Source organism: Glycine soja, chromosome 18, assembly GCF_004193775.1.
Source record: "Glycine soja cultivar W05 chromosome 18, ASM419377v2, whole genome shotgun sequence".
Classification (NCBI taxonomy): domain Eukaryota; kingdom Viridiplantae; phylum Streptophyta; class Magnoliopsida; order Fabales; family Fabaceae; genus Glycine; species Glycine soja.
Window position 1 is genome coordinate 8,208,874 of NC_041019.1, and position 11,851 is coordinate 8,220,724.

Here is an 11,851-nt window from a genome sequence, read left to right on the forward strand (position 1 = left end):
TTTATATTTTAATTTCATTTTAGTCCTCATCATTAAAATATGAGTAATATTATCAATTATAATTAATTACAAAAATATTAACAAGTAAGTCATAACTAATTTATTGTAAGATAATTTGTAATAAAAAAATTGATAATTTATAACTAATTTGTAACTAATTATTTTTATATATTTTTTTAGTAAGGATTAAAATGTAATTAAAATACAAATTATAGGACTAAAAATATCACTTTCAAACTATAGGAACTAAACTAAAAGAGAATTAAAATAAATTATAAAGACTAAAAAGAACACTTTTAAATTGTACTGACTAAAAAAGAATTAAAATATAAATTATAAAGACTAAAAAATCACTTTCAAACTATATGGATTAAAAAAAATAAGAAACCAAATAAGTAATTTAACCTACAAAAGATATATATAATTCACCAAACAAAAATGGAAACGACAACTTATTCAAAAAAAAAAGTATGAGAGCTAAGCATGATATAAGAGCCCAGCCCATGCTGCAGAAATACAACTTGCAGCAATTGTCTTAAAATGAGTCAACATATGAGTTTATTGATTAGCCTCCCTTGTAAAAAAATCTTGAAAGGAAGAAATAATGTTTCTACAATCCACGATTACAATTACAAAATATGATATGATTGAACTATAAATCTAGATTTTAAAGCTGAGATGAGATTCAGATAATCCAATTCAGCCTGGGTAGTCCTTATTGATAACAGGTCTCTCACAAACTGTAACTCGATCCTCTCGTTCTTAAAGCTTCGGCAGTATCAATATCAAGGAGAAATAGCATACCATATGTCATAGCATTGAAAGAGGATAATAATTCTGAGTGTCTAAGATTTGGCCTTCAAACTTTTTCTGAAAAGTCATCCCTCTCTGCTGAAATTGAGGTGAAACAAAATACCAGAGGTGAAGCAAACCACACTTGATTAGTTGTTACGAGTAAAGATGCAACAAAGCAACAAACAGAGGGGAAAACACCAAACAGGGAGGTGCAGACAGCAAGAAAGGAAAAGAGGGTCATCACAAGGCCCTCTTACCTTAGTGACTACGTATGAGGGAAAGCTGACCTGGAATTTGCAGTGCAATTGCTATTTGGTCATGGGGGACAGCATCTCAATCGTAATCGTTAGGCCAATGATTTCCAAATATTCCTTGATGCTAAATGACAAATTCTGTTAGCAAGGAAGTAGTATAAATAAAGCAATTGTAATTCCTAAGAGATATGAAAAATTACTAAGCTTTCCTCTTACTCTGTTTCTCCCCTCTCCTAGAGGTACTGGCCTCGAATCCAGTTTTCTGAGTTTTTGTCTTAACAATTTTGGTGCTCTCATTGCTCTTTCCTTCCGCCATGAGCTCTTCCGATAAGTTGGATGAAGTTCTGCTTCGTCTATCCAATCATCAATTATCCTTGGGAGAATCCATGAACAATTTGACACAGAAAATTGACGAGCTCCTCAGCAAGGTCACCCCCATTCTCTTGCCATCATCCTCCCCATCGCCCTCACCTTCTTCCCCAGCCCCTACACACAACCATAAAATGAAGTTAGAGGTACCACGGTTTCATGGGACTGAACCGCTTGGCTGGATTTTCAAAATAAACCAATATTTTGAATATCACGATACACCGGAACACGAGAGACTCACCATCGCCTCCTTCTACATGGAGGGTAGGGCTCTCGCGTGGTTCCAGTGGATGACTGGAAACGGTCAATTTACTTCATGGCCGAGGTTCCTGCAAGCATTACAAACACACTTCGCACCATCACAGTACGAAGACCCCACAGGCATGATTTTCAAATTGACACAAAAAAGGTCAGTGGCACGGTACCTTGCAGAGTTTGAAAACCTTGCGAATCGCACGATAGGGTTGCCCTCGCCCTTCCTCCTTAGTTTCTTCGTCTCCGGTCTCACACCGAAGATCAGACGCGAAGTGCAAGCACATTAGCCGTTAACCCTGGTTCAGGTTGTTGGGTTGGCCCGCTTGCAAGAGGAAAAACTCCTTGACAACCGCCATCCACCGAGTCCGCGCGTCACTCTGGTCTCCCTTGGACCGCCACCTCCCACTCCAACCATCCCATCACCACGACCTGGCTCCCTTCCATCACTGTTACCATCCCCTGGCCGCGCCGCACCTACACTGTTGAAGCGCTTGTCTTCGGACGAAATCCCCTGGCCGTGCCACCATTGTGCCTCTAGAGTTTTCCTTCTGATCGCTGAAGGGGAAGACGAGGATCCAGCTTCTAGTATAGTGCCTATTGACCCACCCAACCCGCCAGACCCAGTAGACACACCTCACCCAAACCTGGACAAAATTAGTTTTCACTCTCTCGCGGGCCACTCTGCCCCGAAAACCTTGCGGTTGTTGGGCTCGATTTCCAACCACCAAGTAGTGGTGTTGGTGGATGGAGGAAGCACCCACAACTTTATTCAGCAGGAGTTGGTGGTACAATTGAATCTACCATGTCGTGAAACACCATTTCCCTTGCGGGTCATGGTTGGAAATGGCCAACAGCTCTTATGCACAAGCTTGTGTGAGATGGTCTCCTTGACCATCCAGTCAACACAGTTCATCGTTGACCTCCACGTTCTCCCTATTTCTGGTGCCAACATCGTGCTTGGTGTTCAATGGCTTAAATCCTTGGGGCTAGTTCTCACCAATTACAACACATTGAGCATGCAATTCTTCTATCAAGGCTGAATCGTGGAATTGAAGGGGGATCAGGATGGCGCCCTTAACCTTATTACACCTTCCCTATTTCAACGCATCTTGAAGACTCAAGCTTAGGGCCTATATTGCCATATCACACTTCTACCTGATGATTCTTCCAACACACAGGACCTCCACCCAGAGATTCAGTCTCTCCTTATCAAGTTTGCTCACTTGTTCCTCCCACCTGACACCTTACCGTCACAAAGGGACATAGACCACTACATTCACCTTCTGCCCCAATCCACGCCGGTCAACGTCAGACCGTACCGTTACCCGCACTTTCAGAAGTGCGAAATTGAAGCTCAAGTTGAAACAATGTTGCAAAAGGGACTCATACAGCCAAGTACAAGCCCATTTTCTTCCCCGATGTTGCTCGTGAAGAAGCACGATGGAACATGGTGGTTCTGTGTTGACTACCGCGCCCTGAACGCCATCATCGTTCGTGACCGCTTCCCCATTCCAACTATTGATGAACTCCTAGATGAATTGGGAGGTGCCCACTGCTTCTCCAAATTAGACCTCCTCCAAGGCTACCATCAGATACGTATGCACTCCGACGACGTGGCCAAAATGGCGTTTCGCACCCATCACGGGCATTACGAATTCAAAGTAATGCCCTTCGGACTTTGCAACACCCCGTCATCATTCCAGGCAACCATGAACAATATCTTCAGGCCATATCTCCGCCATTTTATCATTGTATTCTTTGATGATATTTTAATATACAGTACCTGTTTTGAGGATCATTTACTTCATTTTGAATTAACATTCCACGTGTTATAAGCTCATCAATTTGTTTTAAAATTGACCAAATGTTTTTTCGTGCAAAGTCAGGTGGAGTACCTGGGGCACCTGGTATCACACAGAGGGGTGGAGCCTCTACCATCCAAGGTTGAGGCCATTCATCAATGGCCGACACCAAAGACAGTAAGGGCAGTGCGCAGCTTCTTGGGGTTGGTCGAATTTTATCGGCGCTTTATCCGTGGATATGCTTCCATTGCGGCCCCCCTCGTCCACATCACTACACTGCCAGAATTTGCTTGGACCCCATCTGCGCAGACAGCTTTTGATCAGCTGAAGCAGGCTCTATCACAGGCCCCAGTCCTTACCTTGCTGGACTTCTCACTTCCCTTCACCATTGAGACTGATGCCTCTGGATTAGGAATGGGGGCAGTGCTTTCACAAAAGAACCACCCAATCGCCTTCTTCAGCAAGCAATTTCCTCCCAAATTATTGCGAGCATCAGCATACGTCAAAGAGCTATTCGCGATTACGGCCGTCGTGAAGAAGTAGCGGCAGTATCTGCTTGGGCACCGTTTCACCATCATCACAGACCATCGTAGCCTCAAAGAGTTACTTTCCCAAGCAATTTAGACACTGGAACAACATACTTACCTTGCTCGATTAATGGGGTATGATTATGAAATCCATTATCGTGCTGGTGCTCATAATCAGGCTGCTGATGCCCTTTCCAGGTGTTTCGAGCAAGAAAACTCTTCATTGATGAACCTCTCAGTTCCTTGTCCTCTCTTCCTGGAAGAATTACGTCGGCAACTAGATGAACATCCTGACTATTGCCTTCGTAGGTAGGAGATATTTGTTGACCCCACCAAACACCCTGAATACACTCTGGTCCATAACTTAATCTTACGCAAAGGGCGTATCTAGTTACCTAAGAATTTGGACCTGATCCCAACATTGCTTGTTGAATACCATACGACTCCCACTAGCGGCCATATGGGGATCGCGAAAACAGTAGCTCGGTTGATGGAGAACTTTGATTGGCCTGGCCTTCGTGAAGATGTGGCTCGCTTCATCTCTCAATGTTTAGATTGTCAGCATGTCAAGTATGAAACAAAGAGAATCGCGGGGCTCCTCTGCTCGTTACCAGTTCCTCATCGACCTTGGGAGGATTTATCCTTAGATTTCATCTGCGGCCTAACCCCCCTACCGTGAAAACACCGTGATCCTGGTAGTAGTGGATAGATTCTCAAAAGGTATACACATTGGCATGCTTCCAACAGCTCACACTGTGCATGCAGTGGCTTCATTGTTCATGGAAATCGTTGGGAAATTACACTGGTTACCTCGCAGTCTTGTTTCGGACAGAGACCCTTTATTTGTGAGCAAATTCTGGCAAGAGCTATTTTGCTGGAGTGGTACTAAACTCAGGATGAGTTCTGCCTATCACCCTCAAAGTGATGGCCAGACAGAAGCCCTCAATAGGGTTATTGAGCAATGCTTGCGTGCCTTCATGCACCGCCGACCTCGGGAATGGGGAAAATTTCTTCTTTGGGTGGAATGGTCCCACAACACTTCATGGAACTCTGTCACCGACGCTACCCCCTTCGAGATTACATTCGGCTGCAAACCCTTTAATTTTCCTGAGTACATTGCGGGTTCCTCAACATTAGATGCAGTGGATGATATGTTGATAAACAGAGAGGAGACTGTCCAAGCAATTCGCAAAAAGCTTCTCAAGGCTCAGGAAGGCATGAAGACAATGGCTGATGCTAGGAGAAGGGAAGTGAATTATCAACTTGGCGATTGGGTAATGTTAAAATTGCGACCACACCGGCAGGGTTCAGCAAAAGGCTCACAGACAGCCACATGCAAGTTGACTAAGAGATTCTGTGGACCATTTCAAATTGTTAAGAAGGTCGGCCTTGCTGCATAGCACTTGAAATTACCAGACGAAGCCCGCATTCACCCCGTGTTCCACTGCTCTTTGCTGAAGGCCTTTAAGGGACCCCCAGACCAGATACACAGGGTAGCACTCCCTAAGCAATTCATGGAGAATCAACCAATCATCACTCCCCTTGCCATTCTTGACTATCGTAGATCCTCTGAACAGGCCCCGTGGGAGGTTTTGGTGCAATGGGATGGCCTTTCACCTGACGAGACTTCATGGGAACAGTGGGAGCAATTACGGGAAGACTATCACTTTGAGGACAAGGTGATTTTCCAAGGGGCAACGAATGTTACAAGTAAAGATGCAACAAAGCAACAAACAGAGGGGAAAACACCAAACAGGGAGGTGCAGACAGCAAGAAAGGAAAAAAGGGTCATCACAAGGCCCTCTTACCTTAGTGACTACGTATGAAGAAGCTTCTATGAGGGAAAGCTGACCTGGAATTTACCGTGCAATTGCTATTTGCTCGTGGGAGACAACATCTCAATTGTAATCATAAGGCCAATGATTTTCAAATATTCCTTGATGCTAAATGACAAATTCTGTTAGCAAGGAAGTAGTATAAATAAAGCAATTGTAATTCCTAAGAGATATGAAAAATTACTAAGCTTCCCTCTTACTCTGTTTCTCCCCTCTCCTGGAGGTACTGACCTCGAATCCAGTTTTCTGAATTTTTGTCTTAACATTAGCCCAAACTCAGTCTAAATGCATGAGTAAGGATTTTAGCTTCAATACCACATCTTGGACAGAAAACATCATATGCCACTCTTAACTAGCTTTGCACTAAGAGGAACTACTTTATGCAGAATCTTCCAAGCAAGATGAATATGGCAGGAAAATGGATTTGGGGTTCCAGCATTATTTCATATTCAATGACACTTGGCCAGAGGCTTCTATTATCAGCTTCACTCTGCATGATAAGAAAACGATTGCATTTTTTTATTATTGAAAAGAATAATTAAGGACCAAGAATATCAATCCACAGAGGTATTAATAAGTCAAAAATAAATAAACATGGATTTTATGGTTAAACCTGGATGCTCTAGGGCATCTAAACTTTTTCTGGCAAATTCCCAAAATTTTATATATTCCAGTATAATAGTTCGTACATAGGACAAATGTTGGATCATCCAATGTTCTTGTCCTCCATTGGGAGCAATGCTCTGCTGAAATTCAGTTGGCATAAACTAGATGCTAAGAACTTCAAGTTTCTCTTAGTCCTGAATGCCAGAGGGAACTGTCTTGAGTTGTTGTTCCATGGGGATCCAATAGTCCAAGAAGTTGGACCCAATTTTATAGCTGAAGTGAGTAAATTTGGTCACTAAACAACTAAGTGACTGAATTCTTGCTACTGAAACATTGTCACAATTGTATTTGTTGGAATATAGGCTTAGTTTTTTGGGCGGACTCAGGATATGCCCCAAGTGAGAGACAACAACTAATAGTTTGAGGTACCACAAGATCTATTTGAGGAATTAAACTTTTTCAAGAGATATTTTTTCATATACAAGTACTTGGAGATCGAACCACTAACTCATGCTTAATGCTCAAGGATATTTGTCAATCATGTCACACCATATTGGTTAGTATATAAGCTTATTTTGAGCCAAAATGACATTTAGAGTCTCCCTACTTCACTAAATCCTCATCTTTGGTTCCTATTAAATTGTGCACCACTACTACTTTTTGTCATGACCTCAATTATTTCAAGGCTTTCAACTAGCTAGTAGCATGTTGTAATATCCCCCACAAGCAACATAAACTAACATCTTGGTATTGGGAAGCATGCTCCTATAAAAGAAATTTGATAAAATCCACTCTAGTATGGCATGGTGGGGATGTTCCCTGAGTATTGCAGCTAGGGTCAGAACATGGCGGCAAAAAAAAAGGGTCAATTATGTGTAGGGGAAACATATGGAAAAGACCTTTAAAGAAAGGTCCCAAACCTAAAATCCTATATAAGGATTTCAGAGTGAATAATGTGAAGGAAAAATACTAACATGCTACGATGTACTTATGACTTAAGAGAATAACCTTAATCTAATGTTTGAAATTTAAAAATGGATCAACTTATTCCAAGAGTAACTCTTTTAGAGTTATTCCTTATCTTCATCATTAATTTTCTTGAAATCTAATGGTTGTAATAAGTAGCTAATCTTAAGCATTAGATTTTAAGAAAATTAATGATAAAGATGAAAAATAATCCAAAGAGTTACTCTTGGAGTAAGTTGATCCCTCTTCCTTGAAATTTATATATTAAGATGTAAAAATATTTTTTAGGATAGAATACTTGAGATATTATTGTAATAAAATCTATGAGCAAATTACATTATGAGTGTCAAGGTGCTCAACTTAAGATGAAACTTCCTCCTTCATACCTCATGAAAAATTAAAATTAAAGCTAATTTTGCAAGATGGAAGACTCGTTGATGTTGTGTTCAATCCATTAAGGGTATCCACGAATGAATGTAAGACAAGTATTTAAATGCTTTCTCATGTTAGTAGGAGGTATGCTAGGTAGTCCTTGTCGAAAAACAAATTTTGATAAGAGTTATAGATAAAAAGCTTTGAGAAAACAAGTGAAGCTATTCAAATCTGCAGGTCCATGAAAATCCAATTGTCCAAGGAAGTTGCATGTTATTTCAATGACATTCCAAATATACACTAGAGTCTCAACTCTCATTTCTATGCCAGAAACGTATCAAAAGTTTGTAAGTTGGAAAGATGACATCCAATGACAAAAGTTTAAGCTCACAACATCGATTAATGACAAAACTAACCATAAATGGCAGTGGCACTTGAAGATAAAAATAACTAAGGGAAGTTATTATATAAAATTCGCAAAAATATAACAATTAGAGAAAACTCATTTCCTTTCGCTAATTTATCCAAATCACAAATGTGATTACAGATGAATCCTAAGATACATTTTGGGTGCAATTAGAACTTGCAACTGCACATGAGAAACGTCAACCATAAAACCTGGTAATATTGCAGCAATTCAGGAGAATATTCTACAGTAAGCCTTTTATAGAAAGAAAACAATTATTAAGGAAAAAAAAACAAAAGAAAAATTCTTATTTATGAGGATGGTGATTCATACGTGCTATACAATTTAGTTACACTCTTACTTTTGTCACTAGAAGAAATGCCATAGGGAAGCTTCTGAGTTGCTGTTACAGACCTTCCACAATGATGCAACCTCTCCTTTAGAGACAGTTCCCCAACCATCACAGTCATTTAAAAATTCAAGCAGCTTTGAATAAAATGAATCATAGTTCATCAACAGGAAGGGAACATGAAGCTTTGATCCAATCCATTCCAGCTGAATCAATGCCAGTATCTCAAACACCTCATCTAAAGTACCAATCCCACCAGGAAGGGCAACAGCAGCAGTCTTATCAAATGAATTGTTCCTTACTACAGCGTCCACTAGCCCGTGCTTCTTTGCAGAGAAAAACCTGAACTCAAAAGTTAAAACAATCTAAGCAGTCAATTGCTTTCATGTCAATAGTTAAAGTTATTGAGTAACAGTTGTAGATTACCTGCACGTGAGGTAATTTTCTGATGATAAGTATGAATGAAAGTTAGACGAAGTCCATTCCCCAGCTTCTCTTCCTATCTTGAATCCACCAACTGGTTTTCCTGCTAGCATAGCACCTAGAGTAACAGCATCCATTAGGCCTGGTCCAGCCCCTGACCAAGTAGTGCAGTCCAGAAGATTTGCTATCTGTGCAACAAGATATGTTGAAAAAATAATCAAAAACTTATAACTACCTTTGCCACTATCACTGTTGTTAATGCCAGAAACAATGTGATTAGGTAACAAATGAATGAGATCTTATACAATACAAACCAGCATGTAAGCTGAAAAAAGAACCAGGAAGCTATTGTAAGAATTTACTTGCCACTTTAGCCAGATCTTGTGCTTGCACATAATGCGAATGGCTGGGTCCCATCCTTGAAGAACCCAAATACACGACTCCTCTCCCTAATCTGTTTATGAGTTCATAACATTTTTTAATCTCTTCTTTAACCTGTAATATTAAAAGAAAAGAAAAAGTGAGTCAGTTTCCTGGAATTCCAATGGACTACAAAAATTCTTTGGAATGTTAAGTCCAAAAATTAGGATATGTAGAAATTAGGATCAGTCCCAGCCATTACTCAAATATGTAGAAATTAAGAACTCTGTGCAACGTGCTTGATAGAACTCTGCAAAGTGCTTTTCTTGATGAACTCAATTATAGGCACCAGAGGTTGAAATGTTAAGTCTAAAAACCAGAGTTACACTTGCTGGATAAAGCCAGAAATACATCGCCTTGAGTCCAAACCAGACATAATATACCCTAGGTCATGCAACACTGTCCATCATACATTGCATCTTACATTGCTGACCCGCACTCCCTCAGATGAGGTTTATCCAGGGATAGTTACCATGATGAATAGCACCACCCACCAAGTGGAATGAAGAAAGAAAAAAAAATGAAAATTGAAAACAAATTTCAGAATCAATACTCTTTGAGGCAACAAAATAGCAAGTGCTAGTAGACATCCTAGAAGCCCTAATATAAAATGAGTTTCATGACTAGCCACCTTGTAGATACACATAATGTTATGTTACTTTTCCAGATAGAAAATGTAAAATTTCAATTAGAACTTAGTTTCTCATTGAATATCAGGATAAAAAAATAAAAAAGGTAAGCATGGTTCTAGTGTAATCCATCTCTCTTTTATGGCTTAAATATGAATTTAGTCCCTGTAAGTTAGCATTTTTTCAATTTTGATCCTTCTAAGTTTGCACTTTTCAATTTTAGTCCCTTTAAAATTCCATTTTTATTCCAATTTTAGTCCCTGTAAGTTCATGCTTTAGGGACCAAAATTGGAAAAAACTAAAACATAAACAGACTAAAAATGAATAAAAAAAACTTGCAGGGACTAAATTCATATTTAAGCCTTCTTTTATTTGTAAAATGTAATTCAATCTAAATTGAGACCCTGGGATTCTTCTGTGCATATCATCCAATTAAATCTCATTGTCTTCACTCTTTTGATGACAGTATTTTCAACAATCAGGTGCAGTACAAGCAGAAGAAATTATCTAAACAATCATCACTTATAACCAATGTCATTAAAACTATCACCAATTATCATTTCTGACTTCCACAAGAGTCACTGCAGCAATCACCCTTCACTTTCACAGATTTTGTTTGCAACAACTTTCTGAAAGGAATCTAGCCAAATATGCAACCTCATTCTGATCCTAAAATCTACACATTTGTGTGTTTCAGTTTCCCAATCCACACCCTAAACATTCACAACAATAACAACAAAAGAAGAAGAACGACTACAAACGTAATCAATTTCCATCAACAAACTGAAAACTCTCCAGAATACCAATTCTTAGCTTCCCATCACTGTAAAACAGGCAATTCTTCTATCAGTTATCAATAACATATTCCCAAGAACACATTCAATAAAACACGTCCTTACCAATGGACACACCTTTTGAACTGAAACATAACATAGCTATTAGTTGTCATGTCACCCCCACATGGATTTAGTACCTACTCTTCAAGCAATACAACTAACCAGAAACTTTCATACCAAAAGAGGGTTTCTACTTTCACCAATTCCCATCAAATATATGCACCAAGAAAAGAAAAAGAAAGGAAAAAAAAAAAAAGCAAATAAGCAAAAGGCACTAACTTCAACAAGAAGATGGTAAATGCTACCTCATCTGGGCTCTTCCTCTCATCCAACCCAGCGAACTCTTGCTTGCTAACAAAGATTGCTCTTTGAATGGCCTTGTGCTTTGAGAACTTGAAACCAATTCTATTATTCTGTTCTTTTCTGCACAAAAATTGGCTCTTGATTCTCGTTTCATGAGTGCCTCTCAGCACAACATGGGTACCCAACGAAGCTGCCATTGAGAAATGTTTTGTTGCGTATAATTTTTATTTAATTAGATGTAATTAATATTTAAAATTACTTATTTTCATCAATTTTTTAACTCAAAATTATAATTCACAGTAAAGGACTTATTGGAAAAGAAAAGTCATTTTTATCACATCATTAATAAAAGAAAAATATAATTTATAATTTATAATTTTTTTATTTTAACTAATTTCAACTTTTTGTATCGGTTTTGTATGATTAAACATCTTTTTGTTAATTATAATTCATTTTCTTCGTCTAATTAATGACTAGATGATGATTTGAAAGAGATGGTAACCAAAAGACTGTTGGAACCAGGAAATAAAAATTTGCTTAAGTTTTAAATTGTTTATGTTTTACAAAAACTATTTTTTATATTCAAAAATTGGGGAATGTATAATAAAAATGATCTTAAAATCTATCAAAACAAATGTATGAACTTGATTTTATATGTTTTGCAAAAACTAATTTGTATAATTGAATTTTTTTAATTAAAGTTC

General features: G+C 38.8%; 1 protein-coding gene and 1 long non-coding RNA gene across 2 annotated transcripts; both read right to left on the reverse strand.

Annotated features, from left to right (window-relative positions):
• Positions 1 to 487: 487 nt before the first annotated feature.
• LOC114395793 lies at positions 488 to 7,281 on the reverse strand. Its single transcript, XR_003663102.1, has 2 exons — positions 1,083 to 7,281; positions 488 to 888 (listed from the first exon to the last, which is right to left on the reverse strand). It is a non-coding gene; the product is annotated as an uncharacterized LOC114395793 (long non-coding RNA).
• A 991-nt stretch (positions 7,282 to 8,272) lies between these two features.
• On the reverse strand, positions 8,273 to 11,350 carry LOC114395549 (LOG family protein YJL055W-like). Its single transcript, XM_028357359.1, has 4 exons — positions 11,150 to 11,350; positions 9,326 to 9,454; positions 8,963 to 9,147; positions 8,273 to 8,878 (listed from the first exon to the last, which is right to left on the reverse strand). The coding sequence occupies exons 1-4, from the start codon at positions 11,342 to 11,344 to the stop codon at positions 8,557 to 8,559; spliced, it is 831 nt and encodes a 276-aa protein (XP_028213160.1). The 5' UTR covers positions 11,345 to 11,350; the 3' UTR covers positions 8,273 to 8,556.
• Between the last annotated feature and the right edge of the window lie 501 nt (positions 11,351 to 11,851).

Excerpts from the sequence above, each read along its gene's own strand:
- LOC114395549 (XM_028357359.1), bottom strand. The coding sequence starts at position 11,344 with ATGGCAGCTTCGTTGGGTACCCATGTTGTGCTGAGAGGCACTCATGAA. Across the intron at positions 9,148-9,325 it reads CACAAGATCTGGCTAAAGTG|ATAGCAAATCTTCTGGACTG; the intron begins GCAAGTAAATTC and ends CTTGTTGCACAG. Across the intron at positions 8,879-8,962 it reads GAAAATTACCTCACGTGCAG|GTTTTTCTCTGCAAAGAAGC; the intron begins GTAATCTACAAC and ends TTTTGAGTTCAG.